The sequence below is a fragment of the Leucopleurus acutus genome, assembly GCF_964270905.1.
Source record: "Leucopleurus acutus genome assembly, chromosome: 3".
NCBI lineage: Eukaryota > Metazoa > Chordata > Mammalia > Artiodactyla > Delphinidae > Leucopleurus > Leucopleurus acutus.
The window spans coordinates 98,259,269-98,281,974 of NC_139145.1; the positions used below are offsets into that span (position 1 = coordinate 98,259,269).

Here is a 22,706-nt window from a genome sequence, read left to right on the forward strand (position 1 = left end):
CATATCGATAATTACCTTAAATGTAAATGGATTAAATGCTCCAACCAAAAGACACAGACTGGCTGAATGGATACAAAAACAAGACCCATATATATGCTGTCTACAAGAGACCCACTTCAGACCTAGAGACACATACAGACTGAAAGTGAGGGGATGGAAAAAGATATTCCATGCAAATGGAAACCAAAAGAAAGCTGGAGTAGGAATTCTCATATCAGACAAAATAGACTTTAAAATAAAGACTATTAGAAGAGACAAAGAAGGACACTACATAATGATCAAGGGATCGATCCAAGAAGAAGATAGAACAATTGTAAATATTTATGCACCCAACATAGGAGCTCCTCAATACATAAGGCAAATACTAACAGCCATAAAAGAGGAAATCGCCAGTAACACAACCATAGTAGGGGACTTTAACACCCCACTTTCATCAATGGACAGATCATCCAAAATGAAAATAAATAGGGGAACACAAGCTTTAAATGATACATTAAACAAGATGGACTAAATTGATATTTATAGGACATTCCATCCAAAAACAACAGAATACACATTCTTCTCAAATGCTCATGGAACATTCTCCAAGATAGATCATATCTTGGGTCACAGATCAAACCTTGGTAAATTTAAGAAAATTGAAATCATATCAAGTATCTTTTCCGACCACAATGAAAAGCCCACGCACCGCAATGAAGAGCAGCCCCCGCTCGCTGCAACTAGAGAAAGCCCGCGCGCAGCAACGAAGAACCAACGCAGCCAAAAGTAAATAAATAAAATAAATAAAAGAAAAAACAAAGAACAGTTGCATCACGCACACCCCTTGTGCCACCACTTTAAAAAAAAATAGACTATGACATAAATCACAGCAAGATCCCTTTTGACCCATCTCCTAGAGAAATGGAAATAAAAACAAAAATAAACAAATGGGACCTAATGAAACTTCAAAGCTTTTGCACAGCAACAGAAACCACAAACAAGATAAAAAGACAACCCTCAGAATGGGGGAAAATATTTGCAAATGAAGCAACTGACAAAGGATTAATCTCCAAAATTTACAAGCAGCTCAGGCAGCTCAATATCAAAAAAACAAACAATCCAATCCAAAAATGGGCAGAAGACCTAAATAGACATTTCTCCAAAGAAGATATACAGATTGCCAACAAACACATGAAAGAATGCTCAATGTCATTAATCATTAGGGAAATGCAAATCAAAATTACAACGAGATATCATCTCACACTGGTCAGAATGGCCATCATCAAAAAATCTACAAACAATAAATGCTGGAGAGGGTGTGGAGAAAAGGGTGCCCTCTTGCACTGTTTGTGGGAACATAAATTGATACAGCCACTATGGAGAACAGTATGGAGGTTCCTTAAAAAACTACAAACAGAACTACCATACGACCCAGCACAGCAATCTCACTACTGGGCATATACCCTGAGAAAACCATAATTCAAAAAGAGTCATGTACCAAAATATTTGTTGCAGCACTATTCACAATAGCCAGGACATGGAAGTAACCTAAGCGTCCATCAACAGAAGAATGGATAAAGAAGATGTGGCACATATAAAGAATGGAATATTACTCAGCCATAAAAAGAAACGAAATTGAGTTATTTGTAGTGAGGTGGATGGACCTAGAGTCTGTCATACAGAGTGAAGTAAGTCAGAGAAAGAGAAAAACAAATACCGTATGCTACCACATTATATATGGAATCTAAAAAAAAAAAAAAATTGGTCATGAAGAACCTAGGGGCAAGATGGGAATAAAGACACAGACCTACTAGAGGATGGACTTGAGGATATGGGGAGGGGGAAGGGTAAGCTGGGACAAAGTGTGAGAGTAGCATGGACATATATACACTACCAAATGTAAAATAGATAGCTAGTGGGAAGCAACCGCATAGCACAGGGAGATCAGCTTGGTGCTTTGTGACCACCTAGTGGGGTGGGATAGGGAGGGTGGGAGGGAGGGATATGCAAGAGGAAAGAGATATGGGGACATATGTATATGTATAACTGATTCACTTTTTTATAAAGCAGAAGCTAACACACCACTGTAAAGCAATTATACTCCAATAAAGATGTTAAAAAAAAAAAAAAGAAAAAGGTACATGAAGGGAGGTGGAGACAAGATGGCAGAGTAGAAGGATGTGAGCTTTCCTCTCCTCATGAAAACACTAAAATCACAACTAACTGCTGAACAACCATCAACAAAAACAAACAAAGAAACAAACACTGGAACCTACCAAAAAAAATATCCCACATCCAAAGACAAAGAAGAAGCCACAATGAGATGGTGGGAGGGGCGCAATCATAATAAAATCAAATCCCATACCTGCTGGGTGGGTGACCCACAGACTGGAAAATAAGTATATTGCAGAGGTTCTCCCATAAGGGTGAAAGTTCTGAGCCCCATGTCAGGCTCTGCAGCCTGGGGGTCTGGCTTTGGGAGGAGGAGCCCCTAGTGCGTCTGTCTTTGAAGGCCAGTGGGGTTTGATCACAGGAATTCCACAGGACTGGGGAAACAGTAACTCCAATCTTGGAAGGCACACACAAGGTCCTGTGTGTACCAGGACCCAGGGAAAGAAGCAGTGACCTCACAGGAGTCTGGGCCAGACTTACCTGCTGGTACTGGATGGTCTCCTGCGGAAGCAGGGGGTGGCTGTGGCTCACTCTGGGGACAAAGACATTGGTGGCGGTAGCTCTGGGGAGTACTCATTGGTGTGAGCCCTCCCGGAGGCTGCCATTTTCTCACCAAGACCTGGCCCTACCCAACAGCCTGTAGGCTCCAGTGCTGGGATGCCTCAGATCAAACAACTAACAAAGCAGGAACACAGCCTCACCCACCAGCAGACAGGCTACTTAAAGTCTTCCTAAGCCCACAGCTAAACACACCCCCTGACACAGCCCTGCCTACCACCAGAGGGACAAGACCCAGTTCCACCCACCAGTGGGCAAGAACCAGGCTCTCCCACTAGGAAGCCTGCACGAGCCCCTTAGACAGCCTCATCCACCAGGGTGCAGACAGCAGAAGCAAGAACTACAACCCTGCAGCCTACAAAACAGATACTGCAATCACAGAAAGTCAGACAAAATGAGATGGCAGAGAAATATGTCCCAGACAAAGGAACAAGGTAAAACCCCAGAAGAACAACTAAGGGAAGTGGAGATAGGCAATCTACCTGAAACAGAATTCAGAGTAATGACAGTAAAGATGATCCAAGATCTCAGAAAAAGAATGGAGGCACAGATCGAGAAGACACAAGAAATGTTTAATAATGAACTAGAGGAAGGGGAGAAAAAAGACCCACAAAAACAAATTCAAAACAATAAAATGACAATAAGAATATACATATAGTTACCTTAAATGTAAATGGATTAAATTCTCCAACCAAAAGACACAGAAAACAAGACCCTTATATATGCTGTCTACAAGAGACCCACATCAGATCTAGGGACACATACAGACCAAAAGTGAGGGAATGGAAATTGAAAGAAGGCTGGAGTGGCAATACTCATATCAGACAAAATAGACTTTAAAATAAAGACTGTTACAAGAGACAAAGAAGGACACTATGTAATGATCAAGGGATCAATCCACAAGATAATATAACAACTGTAAATATAATATGCACCCAACGTGGGAGCACCCCAATATATAAGGCAAATGCTAACAGCCATAAAAGGAGAAATTGACAGTAACACAATAATAATGGGGGACTTTAACACCCCACTTTCATCAATGGACAGATTATCCAGACAGAAAATCAATATGGAAACAAAGGTCTTAAATGACACATCAGACCAGATGGACTTCATTTATATTTACAGAGTATTCAATCAAAAGCAACAGAATACACTTTCTTCTCAAGTGCCCACAGAACGTTCTCCAGAATTGATGATATCCTACGCCACAAAGCCAGTCTCAGTAAATTTAAGAAAAGTGAAATCATATCAAGCATCTTTTCCAACCACAACTCTATGAGATTAGAAATCAACTACAAGAAAGAACTGTAAAGAACAAAAAGATGTGAAGGCTAAACAATAAACAGTATGCTACTAAACAACTAATGGATCACTGAAGAAATAAAAGAGGAAACGAAAAAATATCTACAGACAAATGAAAGTGAAAGTATGATGATTCAAAACCTGTGTGATGCAGTAAAAGCAGTTCTAAGAGGGAAGTTTATAGTGATACAATCTTACCTCAGGAAAGAAGAAACATCTCAAATAAATAATCTAACCTTACACCTAAAGCAACTAGAGAAAGAAGAACAAACAAAACCCAAAGTCAGTAGAAGGAAACAAATTATAAAGATCAGAGCAGAAATAAATGGAATAGAGACAAACAAAACCATAGAAAAGATCAATGAAACTGAAAGCTGGTACTTTGAAAAGATAAACAAAATGGATAAACCTTTAGCCAGACTCAGCAAGAAAAAAAGGGAGAGGGCTCAAATCAGTAAAACTAGAAATGAGAAAGAAGTTACAATGGACACCACAGAAATACAAAGGATCATAAGAGACTACTACAAGCAACTATATGCCAATAAAATGGAAAACCTAGAAGAAATGGACAAATTCTTAGAGAGGTACAATCTCCCAAGACTGAACCAGGAAGAAATGGAAAATATTAACAGACCAATCACAAGTACTGAAATTGAAACTGTGACTAAAAAACTCCCAACAAATAAAAGTCCAGGACCAGATGGCTTCACAGGTAAGTTCTATCACTTAGTGAAGAGTTAACACCTACCTTCTGAAACTATTCCAAAAAATCGCAGAGGATGGAACACTCCCAAACTCATTCTATGAAGCCACCATCAACTTGATACCAAAACCAGACAAAGAACCACCAAAAAAGAAAATTATAGGCCAGTATCACTGATGAACACAGAAATCCTCAACAAAATACTAGCAAACTGAATCCAACAATACATTAAAAGGATCATCTACCACAATCAATTGAGGTTTATCCCAGGGATGCAAGAATTTTTCAATATCTGCAAGTCAATCAGTGTGATACACTATGTCAACAAATTGAAGAATAAAAACCATATGATCATCTCAATAGATGCAGGAAAAGCTTTTGACAAAATTCAACACCCATTTATGATAAAAACTCTCCAGAGAGTGGGTACACAGGGAACATACCACAACATAATAAAGCCCATATATGGCAAACCTACAGCTAACAACATACTCAACAGTGAAGAGCTGAAAGCATTTCCTCTAAGATCAGGAACAAGATAAGGATGTCCAGTCTCACTGCTTTTATTCAACATAGTTTTGGAAGTCCTAGCCACGGCAATAAGAAAAAGAAATAGAATCCAAACTGGAAAAGGAGAAGTAAAAATGTCACTGTTTGCAGATGACATGATACTATACCTGGGAAATCCTAAAGATGCTACCAGAAAACTACTAGAGCTAATCAATGAATCTGGTAAAGTGCATTATACAAAATTAATACAGAGAAATCTGTTGCATTTCTATACACTAACAACAAAAGATCAGAAAAAGAAATTAAGCAAAGAATCCCATTTACCATCACATCAAAAGAATAAAATACCTAGGAATAAACCTACCTAAGGATGTAAAAGACCTGTACTCCAGAAACTATAGGATGCCAATGAAAGAAATCAAAGATGACACAAACAAATATACTGTGTACTTGGATTGGAAGAAGCAATATTTTCAAAATGACTATACTACCCAGGGCAATCTACAGACTCAATGCAACTTATCAAATTACCAATGGCATTTTTCACAGAACTAGAACAAAAATTTTTTAAATTTGTATGAAAACACAAAAGACCCCGAATATCCAAAGCAATTTTGAGAAAGAAAAACAGAACTGGAGGAATCAGACTCCCTGACTTCAGACTATACTGCAAAGCTACAGTCATCAAAACAGTATGGTACCAGCACAAAATCAGAAATATAGATCAATGGCACAGTATAGAAAGCCCAGAAATAAACCCACACACCTATAGTCAATTAATCTACAACAAATGAGGCAAGACTGTATCATGGAGAAAAGACAGTCTCTTCAATAAATGGTGCTGGGAAAACTAGACAGCTAAATGTAAGAGAATGAAATTAGAAAATTCTCTAACACTATACACAAAAATAAACTCAGAATGGATTAAAGACCCAAATGTAAGACCAGATACTATAAAACTCTCAGAGGAAAACATAGGCAGAACACACTTTGACATAAATCACAGCAATACCTTTTTGGATCCGTCTCCTAGAGTAATGGAAGTAAAAACAAAAATAAACAAATGGGACCTAATTAAAGTTAAAAGCTTTTGTACAGCTAAGAAAACCATAAACAAAATGAAAAGGCAACCTACAGAATGCAAGAAAATGTTTGCAAATGATGTGACCAACAAGGGATTAATCTCCAAAATTTACAGACAGCTCATGCAACTCAATATCAAAAAAAACAAACAACCCAATCAAAAAATGGGCAGAAGACCTAAACAGACATTGCTCCAAAGAAGACATATAGATGGGCCAAGAGGGACATCAAAAGATGCCCAACCTTGCTAATTATTAGAGAAATGCAAATGAAAACTACAATGAGATATCACCTCACACCAGTCAGAATGGCCATCATCAAAAAGTCTACCAACAATAAATGCTGGAGAGGGTGTGGAGAGACGAGAACCCTCCTACACTGTTGGTGGGAATGTGAATTGGTACAACCACTATGGAGAACAGTATGGAGGTTCCTTAAGAAACTAAAAATAGGGGCTTCACTGGTGGCGCAGTGGTTGAGAGTCCGCCTGCCGATGCAGGGGACACGGGTTCGTGCCCTGGTTCGGGAAGATCCCACATGCCGCAGAGCGGCTGGGCCCGTGAGCCATGGCCACTAAGCCTGCATGTCCGGAGCCTGTGCTCCGCAATGGGAGAGGCCACAACAGTGAGAGGCCCGTGTACCGCAAAAATAAATAAATAAATAAATAAATAAAATAAAATAAAATAAAATAAAAAAGAAACTAAAAATAGAGCTACCAGATGATCTAGCTATCCCACTCCTAAGCATATATATCCGGAGAAAACAATGGTTCAAAGGGATACATGCACCCCAGTGTTTACTGCAGCACTGTTTACAATAGCCAAGACATGGAAGTAACCTAAATGTCTGTGGACAGATGAATGGATAAAGAAGATGGGGTACATATATACAATGGAATATTACTCAGCCATTAAAAAGAATGAAATAATGCCATTTGTGGCAATGTGGATGGACCTGGAGATTATCATACTAAGTGAAGTATGTCAGACAGAGAAAGACAATATCACATGATATCACTTACATGCAGAATCTAAAAAAAATGATACAAATGAACTTATTTACAAAACAGAAACAGACTCACAGCCTTAGAAAACAAACTTATGCTTATTAAAGGGGAAAGGTTGGGGTGAGAGATAAATTGGGAGTTTGGGATTGACATATACACACTAGTATGTTTAAAATAGATAGCCAACAAGGATCTACTGTATAGCACAGGGAACTCTACTCAATATTCTGTAATAACCTAAACGGGAAAAGAATTTGAAAAAGAGTAGATACATATATATGTAAAACTGAATGACTTTGCTGTACACCTGAAACTAATACAACGTTGTAAATCAACTACACTCCAATATAAAATAAACATTTCTTAAAATTAAAATTAAAAAAAAATTTAAAAAGCAGCACATGAAGATAAGATGATTAATGAGAATAGTGTGATTGAAATCCACCAAGGAAAGAGAATTGAGGCAAAAAGTGGTCCTGAGTCAGCCACTGGTGACACTTCATCATGTGCATCTTATTTTTGTCTCTCCCTCCTTCTTTCTCCTACTTTCCTCTCTCTCTCTTCTCTTCATCCAGTTCCGTAGGAGTGCCAGGAATTCTCATGATTCATGCTTAGCAATGGCTGAAGTGTTTGCTGACACTTACTCTGGATAACAGGGCACACTTGAAATAATCATTGGTCCTCAAGCTGAGTGTCAGCGGGGGTGGATTATAAACAGGCATTGTGTCAAATGCAAACCAAAATAATAAAACAGAAATCCTATATTTCTGGCTTTCCTTTCTCTCCTTACTTTAATTTTCATGGACTCTAGGTTCAATGAGAATTTTTTTTTGGGGGGGGTAAATATTTCTACTACAGTCTTAAGATTATTTTAAGATTAAGGTCAGATTTTTTTTATTTTTTAAGATTAAGCTTGGTATAAGTAAGTAGTGACAGCTAACAGATTAATTACGGATCAGTTAACATATATTTTGAAAATAATTAAGAAATTAATGTAAATTACTAAGTAAAAACGTAACTTTAAATTAAAAATAAATTTAAAAATTAAAATGAGTGCTAAATGACATTTATAAGAGCTTAGAGTTGGACAGTGTGTTTCAAGGTATTTGCAATGTCCTTTAAAGAAAAGTTCAAGATGAGGCCATAGGATCCCTCAGTGGCACTAAATTATGGTGCCAGTACTAAGTTATGGCATAGGATCCTACTTGGGATAGTAAAGTTACAAGGAAAATAGAAAGCAAAAGTATGTGGGTAATTTTCAACAAGCGAAATTTGATAATAATGGAGCTGGGGTAACTCTTAAAGGCACTAAAGAATATTAGCTCATAAGAATTAGTTGAGAGCATCTTGAGAATGCTCTCTCTTTAATCTTCCATCCCAAAACATTCCCAAGAAACACGGTTTGAGTCATGGTAATTAGGGGAGAGGGTTTAAGGCAGCTCAGCCAGCTCTTCAGAACTAGGCTTACTCCACGTGGCAATCACACTGGAGGACATGCTTGTATTTTTTCTTCTGAAATTCCAAGAAATTATAATCAGAATAAATCCCAAGAACTTGACAAAGGTTTATCAATAAGATGGTACCCCACATGACTCAAATTTCAGAAAGAAACTTCAGAAAGCATCTGAAATAACCAGTATCTGTATCACTTCTTTCTATGTTCACTTAGTGTAAACTTTCTCATTCTTAGATTTAGTTTTAAGTGGCCAGGATAATAGAACCATTTTAGCAAGAAATTAAGAATTTATATTCTTTTCTAGATCCAGAGAAATGTATTTAGAGAAATTATCTTACAATTTAAAAAACTCAAGTCTAGAACCAAAAAAACTCTTGCTGACTACTCTTTTCTAGATATTCTAAAATGACGTATAAGTGTATAGATGGTGTTTGAGGCAAATACTGAAAGGAAAGCTGAGTTTCCAAAGACTCTCATTAATTAGGAAGAAAACGTTTACTTCCATAGCCTAAGTTTCCTAGGACACATAACCCATCTGTCAACAGCCCACATTCATTTTGCTTTACCATATATCAACTGAAAGGCATTCACCCAAGTTGACCCTTGAAGATTCTCCATACCTTGGTTTCTGTGGGATTCATACTGGAAGACTTCCTGGTTGAAGCAGAGGAAGTTGTCACCTAGAAAGGAAAGCAATAAGAAGTTTAATTATAGTTAACCTGCAACCTTCTTTGTCCTTCAGGTCCTTTTAACCACACTTACTCTTAACTCTTTACCTTGGTTTTACCTAACCTAGAGTACCACTCCCATAAAAGTTCAGTATGTGGTGTTGCCCAGTGGGTAAAAGCCTTTGTAACCAGATCAAATGGGCTCACGTTTGGAGTGTGCTACTTACTAAATAATCCTTGGGCAAGCTACTTAAATTTTCTGATCTTTGGTTTCCCCTTTCTCAATTTTTGTTCCGTAGGTAACAACTACCTTCTAAGTTTATTACTGCCTGGTATTTAAGTACTCAGTAAATATTATTCTAATTATTGTTTGTATTATTTTCAGAAAGAACATGGACTTTGAAACTTACAGAATTTTGTTCAAATGCCAGCTTTGCCTATTACTAGCTCTGTGACTTTGGGTCTTAGTTTTCCAAGTATATAAAATGGGGCCTATAATGTCTATTTTGCAGGGTTGTAATTATTTGCCATAATGTGGGTAAAATGCCTGGCACATTGTAGGTGTTCATTAAATTGCTGGTGCATTATTCCTAGGCTATTGTAAGATAGACAAGTAGGCATAGCTCTGGGAAATAGGCTCAAGTAGATTAGAATCGTCATGTAAGGAAGAGAAGGTGGGAGATCGTGTTGCAGAGGGGATATTGCTATATTATCTGTCTCATCTAGGCTCCTCCCTGGAGGGCAAAGGTGATGAATGGTAACTGAAGTATTCAAGAAACACCTTTCCTAGGGATGTGGAGTCAGCCCCTGCAATCTAATCACCCAAGCAGGGGGATGTGGATGTGGACACTTGCATGGTATTGAGAAATACATACTCTAGTAACTTACACTGGTTAATATTAAACTCACAATTACATTCTTTGTGAATTCCAACTCAGGCTCATTTAAACCTCCTTAACATTTGAGTTCCATTAGGTTTTAGAGCCCAGGGATTCCATCTGGCACCAGTTGTCTTCTTAAGTAACTGGCTGTCAGTAAACAGCTGCTCCCTGCCAGCAGCGCCCAGAGCCCCATCCCCTGATGCCTGGCCCTGAGCCACTTCAGAAGCTCAGTCCCTGGGCAGGATGGACCCATCCCTGCTGGTGCCCCAGCTCCCCTACCTCGACACACCACACTCAAGGTGACTGCGTGAACCCACTATAACCCATGGCCCATGAACACGATCACTTTCCCCACTGACCTCATTTAATGTGAAGCATGTTGGCGCTTAGAGTTAAATTGCCACATTTTACAGATAAAAGCCCAAAGCTTTAGTATACTGACTTTTCAAACATAGTCATATGAACTTAACTATTCCTGAGCACCCTTAAGCAGCCCCCCACCCTAAAACACACACACACACACACACACACACACACACACACACACACACCCCTTGTCACTGTGGCAGGCATGTGCTGTCTCTCTCACATTCTCTTTGGGATAAAGAACTGGAAGAGGTACCAAAGTAGATTTCCCTCATCAACTTAATGGACAAATATGTGAATATTCATTTTTCCTGGAGAATATTTTTTTTAGTTTGTGGGGATTAACATACCCATATCTATACAATTCTGTCTTTCCACAAGTAGAATTGGTTGTACAAAGGTCCATTCAAACTCAAGAAGTTCCACTTAGCTACATCCCACTCCTTCAGTGATTTCCCTCAGCCATCTAAAACCACCCAAGACAAACACTCCACACAAAGGTTCTTTTTAAGCTGCAAATCTTCGGGTGAACATTCATTTTCTAAACATCCAAGTTTATTAAAACATTCCTGAAATTACATAGCCTTGGGTTTTCCAATCTGCCTTACTGCTTTATTAAGCAAGAGCTGGAAGGGATCCTTAAATCCTAGAAAGAAGACTTTCAAAGGCTCACCAAGGACAGTCCGATCTCCATGGAATGCCTGTAAGTAAGCATGGAGCAGGCTGTAATGGGAATTTAGCTGAAGGCCTTGGCCACACCTGTTCTCAGCATAGATTCCTCCGTCAAAGTTTTATCCCGTCACTAAGGCACTAAACATTTTGAAACTAAAATAGGAAAACCACTTCATGGGGGCTGGAAAGGAGGCAAATAATCCCACCCTGTTATGGGCTGGTTCAACTCTGGCTAAGTGTAGTGTGTTCAATCTTATTTGTAAAGACAAGGGAAGTTTACTATTTCTTACCTTTACTGGGGGATTATATACACTTTCAATTTAAATCTTCTACATGGTTTGACTTTCTAATCATAGGTGTGAATAACTTATAATTTAAGAATTTTGAAGAGTTAACCCATAAATCTTTGAAGAACCTTAGAGAAGAACTTTGAATATGTAGGTTTTAAACAGATGAGGAAAATGGTATCTCATAAAGATTAAGTGACCCATCAGAGTTTACCACAGTTCACTGGCTCCGTAAGTATTTATCCAGAACATAGTTTGTGTCAAGTACTGTGTTAGCTGATGGGAAACCGACCGACCTGTCTCTGACCTTGTGAAAGTTACAGTCTGGTCAGAGATGACATTAATAGACTAACCACTTCAATCCCACTCCTGGGCATATATCTGGACAAAACTATAATTCTAAAAGACACATGCACCCCTATGTTCATAGCAGCACCATTTACAATAGCCAGACATGACAAAAACCTAAATGTCCATCAACAAAGGATAAAGAAGATGTGGTGTATATGTATATATATATATGTATACACACACACACAAACACAATGCAATATTACTCAGCCATAAAAAAAGAATGAAATAATGCCATTTACAGCAACATGGATGGACCTAGAGATTACCATACTAAGTGAAGTAACTCAGAAAGAGAAAGACAAATACCATATGATATCACTTACATGTGGAATCTAAAATATGACACAAATGAAATTATCTACAAAACGGAAACAGACTCACAGACATAAAGAACGGATTTGTGGTTGCCAAGGGGGAGAGGGATGGAGATTAGCAGATGCAAACTATTATATATAGGATGGATAAACAAGGTCCTACTGTGTAGCCCAGGTAACTATATTGAATATCCTGTGATAAACCATAATGGAAAATATGAAAAAGAATGTGTATACATATGTATAACTGAATCACTTCACTGTACAGCAGAAATTAACACAACCTTGTAAATCAACTATACTTCAATGAAATAAATTTAAAAAAAGAATAACCACTTTAGTAACTACTTGTAATAAGTGCTATAAAGGAAAATCACAGGGTCCCATGTCCCACAGACTAGGCAACCAGATCTAATTCAGGGGACAGTCAGGACAGGTGATGCTGAAGAAGTGACAGTTAATGTGGAGATTGAAGGATAAGGGGGCATCACCCAGGCAGAAGGCGGGGAGGACCCTCCGAGATGTCTGTGCCAGGGCTGAGCCAGGCCCCCTGACTTTTAAACCAGTGACTCTCTGCTGCAGGACCGACCACTCAGCCGGTCCTAATATTAAGGTATAGCCAGTTTTAAAGCAACATCAGTGCTCAAATACCAAAATCTCTGTTTGGAATTAGGACTGTATATCAGACTAAAGTGCGGCCATAACAATACTCTCTCTCCTAAATGACCCATGCAAGTCTCTTGACATCCAGTGTATTATGAATCATTTATAATCTTTAATTAGGGCACAAATCAGAGTAACAAAGAACAGAGAAAAAGTACTTTAATATAATTATTTTCCACCCAGCCACTCAACAATTGCTGTTTAAAAAGCAATGAGCCTGGGGCTGAGGATACACAACGAATGTCACCGTCACAGCCTTGAAAGAGTTCACAGTCCAGCGCAATAAACAGACATCAAACAGGTTTAGTTACAACTTAAGTGCTCTAACAGGTATGAGGACAATCCTAGGTGACCGAAGAAATGTTTTGGTTCTAAGTCAGTTGTAGGCCCACCTGAAGTAATCTTACTGTGTTGTCAAATCTCATTAAAACAAAGCAATATCGATAAAAGAAAGTAATTGCAGCCTAGAAAAAATTAATATTTAATCCCGTACTTATCCAGTATGGCATATTAACGTTCTGGCTTTATTCAACAAAACCTCTTTAAATTTGTTTACTTGCTACAATAAGAATTTTGGAGTTCACTGCAGGAAATGATTAGAAATGAGGGGGAGATGGTATGCTTTTAAGACCCTTGAAAAATGGAAACTGCTTTCCTTTTTCACATATATTTTGCAAAGGTCTCCCATACTACAGCCTTTTAGCTCTCTCACCTGTTCTGGCTACGCTAGTCTTCGCACGTGTCACTCCCACGCACATGCCTCCCTCTATAGTAGAGCCTGCGATGATGACTCCTGTTACCCACTGTATCACACAGAAATCCTTTCTCTTGACTTTAAAGACCCCTAGTCTCCAATCCCACCGCATCTCCCAGCGCAGAACATCTGCTCCAGGCAGCCAGCCCATCCCTTTCTCAGAGCACAGCTCTCTCACCTCCCCCTTTATGTTTTTTTCACATAAGTGCCACTGGTTGGGATGCTTCTCTTCCCCAAATATCCAAATCCTACATGCCCTTCCTTTCAGGTGTATCTCACTAGCGCCAGCCCTGGCACTGTAATTTCCGAACCACTGCAATCCTAAGTGGGCATCCATCCGCCTTCGCCAATCCCCGCTCACTTACAGTACCATATACAGGCAAGTAATGACCTAATTGCGGCATGAAGTCTCTCCTCCACCACATGGGGTCCCTTTAAAAGAGCTGTCTGTTGGGTACACTAATCTGCTCACCCCCACTCCTACTCACGGTAGGTTTCTATCCAAGGCTTTCCCTTGATTCTGCAGGATGCCTAGTGAGGCTGCACGAGAAGAGAAGCAAGACCTAGGACCAACCCAACGATCCTGTGATGCTGGATGTGAGCGGAGAGGGTTGTGAGCTCGCCCACAGGTCCTGGCTGGACCCAAGGGCTTCTTCAGAAGGGGCGGGGTCCTAGAGGGCTTACTCATCCATTCTGCTGCCATTAAATCTGGCTGATGAAAAACTCATTCCCTCGGCTCCTTACCTCTCTGTCTCCCATGTCCTAGAGTCTTTTCACTTGCTTGGGCTCCCAAAAAACAGCTTCTTTCCAGGCACTGTCAGCTGGTTCATGGGAATCCTCCCCTCCGGTCACTCAGCCTCACTTTGATCTCCCTCCTTGCCCCAGTTCAGTTCAGAAAGTGCACCCAGAACACACCCAGCAGATGAGTCAGCGGCTGCTGCTCACCCCATACCTTGCTTCCTCTCCCCACCCCTCACTGCCAGCGTTCCCACAGCCTCCCACCGGCAGCACGTCACCCTTCACACACCCCAGCTGCCTTTGTTTGCGGAGGTTACTGAGAATGCCAGCCCACGTACGTGCTGCCCTTTTCCACCTGATAATCCATCCGCAGTTTCACTTTGAATCACTGACCATCCTCTTCCCCAGGGCTGCTGTGACGCAGGGAGCTCCAGGTCCAATCCCCAGCCCTCTGACCTGTTTCCTTCTGGAAGCCTTTTCCACTTGCTCCATTCTTCTCTTTCTTTAATATTTAGTCACAAACCCTCTGCCTTCTCTCTTATATTACTGCATCCTCGGAGAGTTGATTTCTCCCCATGACTTTATTATTTTTTTTAATATATTTATTTATTTATTTACTTTTGGCTGCGTTGGGTCTTCATTGCTGTGTGTGGGGGCTACTCTTTGTTGCGATGTGCAGGCTTCTCATTGCAGTGGCTTCTCTTGTTGTGGAGCAGGGGCTCTAGGCGCGCCGGCTTCAGTAGTTGTGGCGCACGGGCTTAGTTGCTCCGCGGCATGTGGGATCTTCCTGAACCGGGGCACGAACCCGTGTCCCCTGTATCGGCAGGTGGACTCTCAACCACTGCGTCACCAGGGAAGTCCCTCTTCTCCCCCTACCCTCCGCCCATGATTTTAAATATCATTTACTATGTGAACAGTTCTCCATACTTTATCAGCAGCCCTACTTTATTACCAGACAACATTATTTTACCTTAAAGGGAGGAAGCCAAGAAAGTCAGATGCAGGCTCAAATGCCGACTCCAGCACTTACTCATTCACATTAATTATCCTCCCAGAAGCCTTCAACCTCATTTGCAAAATGGGAGTAACACCACCTGCCTCTGGAGTTGCTGTAAGGGCCTAATGACGTAATTCAGGGAAACTCATCTGCCGCTGAATTGCTTGGAGTCTACCTCCAAGTCCTCATTACCACTCCATCCTTTTAATTTCTTTCCCTGGTCTAATCAGGTATCTCTCACACCTGGATTACATCAAGGCCTTTCTAATAGTTTCCATGCCTTGTTCTCTCCCACCCCTATCCCCACCCCCACTTCTAGCTCCCACTCCTTTCTATCGCTGCCTAATTTACCTGAAATCAATGCATACCATGTTCCCACTCTGATGAAATACTAAACTCTCAGTGGTTTCTCACTGTCCTAGATAAGGTCCAATGTCTTCTGCCTGAACCTTTGACTTTCCATATTTGACCTAATCTCCTCATTCCACTACGTCTCTTGCTATGCCCCACACCATGTCTCCCCACCTCCCAGGATGCTGTCCTTCCTGTCTCAGGAGAACCTCATCGGGCAGCATCACTCACTGGTTAAGAGAGTGAGAGGCGGCTCTGGACTCAAGACTGGTGGAATTCCAGCTAGCATTGAATTCATGTGCAACCTCGAGCAAGTTACTTAACCTCTCTGTGCCTCAGTGTTCTCATCTATAAAATGAGAATAGTAACAATTCTTACCTTATAGGGTTGTTTTAAGGATAAGTTGATGTACATGAACCCATTACAACAGCACTTGGCAAGTGGTAAGTGCTGGACAAATGCTGGTCGGTGTTATCATCACCATCAGGCTCCCATCCACCGCTGAGGAAGCCTTTCTTGTCATCCCCACGGCTGAGGAAGCCTTTCCCTGCTCAGACAGCTCCTACCCTCCCCTTGAAGATTTAGCTCAAGATACAACACCTGTATCTGCTTTAGCTCATATTACCTTCTCAACTCTCATATGTTTGTACTTCTCACTTGAACACGTAATCATATATGCTGTTCAGGGTTACCGAGTCTTTTCTAAGTGTATGTCATGTCTTATCAATGAAGCTGTAAATTGATCAAGAGGCAGGGGTCATTTCTATTCTCCACAGTGCCTACCACAGTGTTTAATAGCAGAGAGGAGCTCAAAAATCACTGTTGATTCCAATATTTGTTTCCATTTTCTAATTGTCAACTGAAGTTTCATTTAAACAAAGAATGAAGTATAGTTTTAATACCTTGGTTCTTTTTTTTAAAAAAAAAGCTAGAATCAAGAATATAATTAATAACTCAGAAGAAAGGTTCAGCCTGAAAGCTTCTTAGTGGTGATGAGTCCACAGGTAAGTCGATTAAACCTGAAGAGCAACTGGCTTCCCATGTGGAAATACCATGCACCCCACAGGGCTATTGCGAGAGTCAATTACATGCCAAATATTAGGGCAATCTGGGCAAAGCACAAAACAAATATTAAAAAAAATTTTTTAATTAAGAAGTTCTGACAAATCAAAATCAACTTAACTGATTTTTAACTTTTAAAGTTAGCTCTGCTAGATGCACAAGAGAGAAATGTATAATTTGCTTCTGAACCATAATGAGATTCTTACCTTAATAACATATCCCAAAAATGAAAGAAAAGAAATCATGGGGTTTTTTTAAAGTTCTTTCTTCACAGGATCTGTCAGACAGACCCAAACCTGAACTCCATGAGGGCAGGGACCATGCCTGTCTCAGCTGCTGCAGGTACCCAAGCATCGCACACAGTAGTTGCTTAATAAGTATGTGTTAAATAAATAAATGTATACATTTGTACATGAATAAACATGAGTATTATCTGATGGCTCAAAAGCAACATTATACGAGTTTTATTCAATCATCAGAAATTTTGTCCAAAGCACAGGTCAGAAAACTGGTTAGGAAAACATAAACATCTAGTCTTTTACATCTTTATTGTCATTACCCAGTAGTTGTATAACTTTAAAAAAACACATATACACAGGGCTTCCCTGGTGGCGCAGTGGTTGAGAGTTGGCCTGCTGATTCAGGGGACACGGGTTCGTGCCCCTGTCTGGGAAGATCCCACATGCCGCGGAGCGGCTGGGCCTGTGAGCCATGGCCACTGAGCCTGCGCGTCCGGAGCCTGTGCTCCACAATGGGAGAGGCCACAACAGTGAGAGGCCCGCGTACTGCAAAAAAAACCCAAAAAATCAAAAAACAAATCCTAGCTCTGCAAAAAAACGCATATACACAAAAAAATCCCTGAGCTGCTTCCTGTAAGACACCTGGAACAAACAATAGACGGCTAATGAGGGGCTTTCTAAAGAAAGCACTGACGTTCTTTACAAACACCATTCATGCACCCAGTGAGAACAGGTTTATGGTGATGGATTATTCACTTTAGGAGATGAATATTCAGAAGTTTAGCTCTTTCTATTGTTTGCCACGCAGTCACACCATGCCATACCGTCTTGTCTTGCAATGCCTTTAATTATTTAACATAATAATGGTGCTTCTAAAGAGAACTGCAACTCAGTCACCTAACAAAGTATAGTATTTAATCGTAACAGAAAACGTGATACTGATGAAATGGGTCATCTATGAATGAAGTTGAGCCATCTCTTTCAGGGAGAACATGGCTTTGTGCCAGCAGATCTAATCAGGGCACCAACTTACATCTCAGCATGTATGTAATATAAGAGCAGGTCAATTGAGATAGGATCTTAAGTACAATATGAAGTTATAAGAGATCAGAAGAGGGAGACTATTTCTGAGGTGTGGGTTTGAAGATGGCTAGGAAAAACTTCACAGGGGAGATGGGAACAATTTACTTAGTATTAATTGCAGTGTGATGGGGAGGTAGGTGAGGACTATAGAATCTTCCATATGCCAGGAACTGTGGCAGGGGCTTTGGGCATCTGATTTCAATATATCTTTATAAAATCCTAGGACCTAATCATTATTATCTGCATTTTATAAATGAGAAAACTGAGGCTCAGAGAAGTTAGGTAACGTATCTAAGATCTCACAGTTAAGAAGTTGTAGAGCGTGGATCTGAACACAGACATTGACGATAATGCCCATGAACTTTTTGCTGTAACAAGTTGACTCTCTTACTTTCAAAAAGTAAAATAAAAGATTTTAGTTGTACAAAACATGGAGTTGGAGCCCGAGATGGGGTAGTCATTCCAGGTGAGTAGAACAGACTGAGCAAGACTTAGAGGTGGGAAAGTACCAGAGATAATCAGACCAGAGTACAAGCGGTTGGATGAAGTAGAACATGGCAAAATGAGGCAAACTGAACACTGCCTGGGGGAACAGAGTATGATTCTATCTCAACTGAGTATGCTATACATTCATGAACTATCTTAAAATAATATAAAAATAAATATATTTAAATATATTACATTAAAGATTTAAATATATTAAAATATATTTTAAAATACATTTAATTATCTTAATTAAATATAATTAAAATATATTAAGATATATTATCTTAATAATATATTACGATAAAAATAGAATGCCTGAGCTCTACTTGCTCTGGGAAGTGGAGAGCACACGGCAGCTTTGGTTTCTGATGCAACCCTGTGGGCAGACCTCAAAATAAACATCCATATGTTGCCTGGCAACTGGGACAGTAGCCACAGTTGATCTGTGATGGCAATCCAAGAGCCAGAGAGACCTTAGAACATCTGGCCACACCTTGTGAGTGCCTGATTATGAGGTCTAACACAGGACCACCCCAAGTGCTTAGAAAAAATCCACAAAACGCATGAAGCTGAACTTCCAGTACTATAAAACAACTGTTTCATTTTCATTGCTTTGTGAACTCCACTTTTCCCCCTTTCCCCCTCTCTGCCCCGGGATGATTATTTTGGAAGCGAGGAAGAGAGCAAGCCACGCAGCCTGGATTAGTCATCAAAGAGTAGAAACGCAAGCTTTTATTTATTCTTTAACTTGCGTCCATGCCTCTAGGGATTCTGGTTGCTTTTCTTGATGCATGAAATAATTCCAGCTATGTCTGAATTTGGCTGCCCAGGACAAAGCAGAGAAGTTAGACCCAGAAAAGACAGCCTACTTTCCTCTTGTGGCCCCTCCCCTAATAAAGGTTTGTGCATCTAGGATCTTCTTAAGCCTGTGAGTCACGCAGTTTCAGCAGATTAGAAGCGATATAATGAACAATGAGGAAGACAGCCCATGACAAGCTCTTTGAACTTAAGCCTTAACCTCTCTAGAACACACTTTCCTCATCTGTAAACTGTCAGGCTTGCGAACTCTGTTGTTCTGCAACTCTAATATGATATGCTATAAATATGTAAAGCTTATTAAATAATGTACCCAATGATAGATGTTCAAATGGGAAACACAGGAGTTTAGCCTCTGGAGTCCCATGGACCTGGGGTCTCATTCTAGCTGTGCAACTTCAAGCAAGCTGCTTAACCTTTCCGAACCTGTGTTTTTTATTTGTTAAATGGGTATAAAGATGACACCTACCTCATAAGATGGTAGTGAGGATTTAATGAGGGTGTGTTTATAAGGCCTGGCACATGGTAAGTCAGGAAACAAAAGTGATCTGTATTATTTTACAAATATCAACAACCTCAAAAGTTCTCCTCAGTCTCAGAATGGTGGAGCACTTCTGTGGTGACCACTGACTGCTTTGAGAAGTTACACACGCATGTTGTTTATCTTAAAGACAAAGGGCAACACTATTTTACATTAAGAATGTTTTTTTGGATTGAAATGCATGGTTTGTTTATCCTAAAAGATTATGAGCTCATCTAAAGCATACATGGTTACTGATGATATGATTATTGTATAAGAATAAAAACTTCTGAGCTCTGCTGAACAGTTGCCTCAGAGCCTTTCAGCTTGGTTTCCACAGTGCTTTCAAATTCATTCCTTAGGCACAGACCTAACAGAGTGTGAGAGAAATGAGAAGTTTTATGGTTCGTTGTGTTATAAGACCAACTGCCAGCCTCCGTCTCTACAGGGATGACAGACTCAAAGTGTCTCAATGCAACTGAGAGGGCACGTACGAGGAAATACTGGCATACAGCCATTGTGTGGCGGCTGAGAGATGAGCCTGTCACGTGACTGTTCTTGCAGCTGGCTTCTCAGTGAAGCATGCTCTTAATAAGAAGGCTTAAATGACAGGAATTATTACAAAGTTCCCTTCTCCAAGATGCTTTCCGAATAACCAAAATGAAAATGTGGGGTGCAATAAAACGTCGTTCTGGAAACCACATAGGAAAAACAAATTCACAAATGTACACTAACAGCAAGCTTAATCTTTGCAAATGTTAAAGAGGTGATGTTACGTAGTTAGGAGAATGGCTGTGGAGCCAGACCACTTGAGTTTGAATTCCAGCTCTGCTACCAGCTATATGACCTTGAGCAAATTCCCTAACTGCTCTGCGCCTGTTTCCTCATCTGTAAAGTGGAAATAATCATAATATCTTCTACCACATTTCATCCCACTTTCACCTAAAATAAAAATTCAATAGGAGAACTGATTTTAAAATAGGCTTCATTTGAACTTGATGTAAAAATATGAACAGTGCAGCTTATCCTTCCGTCTAAGCAACTGTATTCCTACACGATAAGGGAGTTTTTTGCTATGTAATTTAATCCTGCTTTTTAAAAATTTCACCGTATTCAAAGGTGTCTAATTCATCCCTTCTCTACTGCTTATTAAGACATCTAAAGAAACTCTGTCAACAAAACTCTTATTTGCTAATTCCAATCAGTGTACAATGCTCTCTTTCACAGAAGCAGGAAATTTCATTCATCAGAGAGAATTTCAACAGCATTAAGATATTGAGCATAATAATAGAGGGCACAATATTAATTTATAGTGCTTTTTGAATTTAGATACAAATTCCTTTCTTGGTTATTTAAACTGCCTGGATATAAACTACTGAGTCTAGGATTTTATAAGACTGGTCTACTGAAAAGAGCAATAGAATCGAATAGAATCTTGCTATCCGTGTGACCCAGGGTAAGTTATTTAATCTCTCTGGGCCTTAGTCTTCTCATTTTAAAAATTGTCCTAATACCCACTTACCCATTTGCAAAATATGCAACTCTTAAGAGGATTACATGAAATCCTATGTAAATCACTTAGCATAGTAGTTGTTTAACAAATTAATAAATGGTTGGTTTCTTTTTCTTCTTTCCACTTATTTTCATTTATCTAGATCCTGGAGAGCTTCTCCAAACTACATACATACTGCTGGACCTAACCCCTCTCCTGCAGCTTTCCAGAATTATTTTCAGATTATCAGAACTAGCTAGAACGTCTTTTGTTTCCTATTGGTTGTCTTTCCATTTTGAATAGTAACCAAATCTTCAGTTCATTGATCAGTAGGAGAAGGTGGAGAAGTTATACACAAGCGGAAAAGATATGGTATATGGTTTATCACTGGTTCAACTGGAAATCAATCGGGGTATTTTGCCAAGATTTTAATTGCAAATATGTAGATCAGTGTTCATCACATTCAGTCTTTGGAAACATGTGAAGAGGTGCAAGAATATGATTGTCAGAGGACTGGAGAAGGAAACAATTCTCTTTTGCTAGGCTAGGAATCCTGGTCTATCACAAGAACATTGAGAATAATTCAGCACCCATTACCACAATAATTAAAAAGATTCTCAAAACCAAGGGAGGGCTCAAACTCAACAACCAAAAGAAGTTAGCCTTTCCTTGTTGATCTCTAGATATTCAGCAAGGGGGTACATTGTTTCTTAGCAATGTGGATCCTTTGTGGCTAAAATTCCAAACAATTAATAATTAACTAATTAATTGATTTAAAACTCAAGATTAGATTCCATCACATGGAAGATGATGTAATTTTATAATATTGCTGGGGGAAAAAATGATCACTAATTCTAATCAGTGAAACTATATGCAAAATATGCAGGATATTCATACACATTTAATTAATATTTAATTAAATATTCATAGATATTTAATTATTTTATACTAAAATTGTATATAATGATTCCAGGCAACGAATGTTATGCCAAGCTATTGCACAATGTGACTGGCCGAGCATTAACACCTTAGCTCAGTGGTTTTGGGCCCAGGACCAGAATCACTCATAGCCAGTGTGTGGGGATCAGGGGAGGGCAGCAATGGACACTTAGAAACTTACAAAAGGGAAAGGGCAGGAGGAAGAGGGAGCAAGGATTACAGCTTAAAAAGCTGTAAGCCCTCCCCCCC

The 22,706-nt window shown here is 39.7% G+C and overlaps 1 protein-coding gene across 1 annotated transcript in view; it reads right to left on the minus strand.

The window, feature by feature from the left end:
• Nucleotides 1–22,706, minus strand: part of CAST (calpastatin) — a 128,329-nt gene that overhangs the window by 53,774 nt on the left and 51,849 nt on the right. Inside the window, exon 4 of the mRNA XM_082837361.1 lies at nt 9,396–9,455. Coding sequence (XP_082693487.1) covers nt 9,396–9,455 — 60 coding nt within the window. The remainder of the gene's footprint in view (nt 1–9,395; nt 9,456–22,706) is intronic.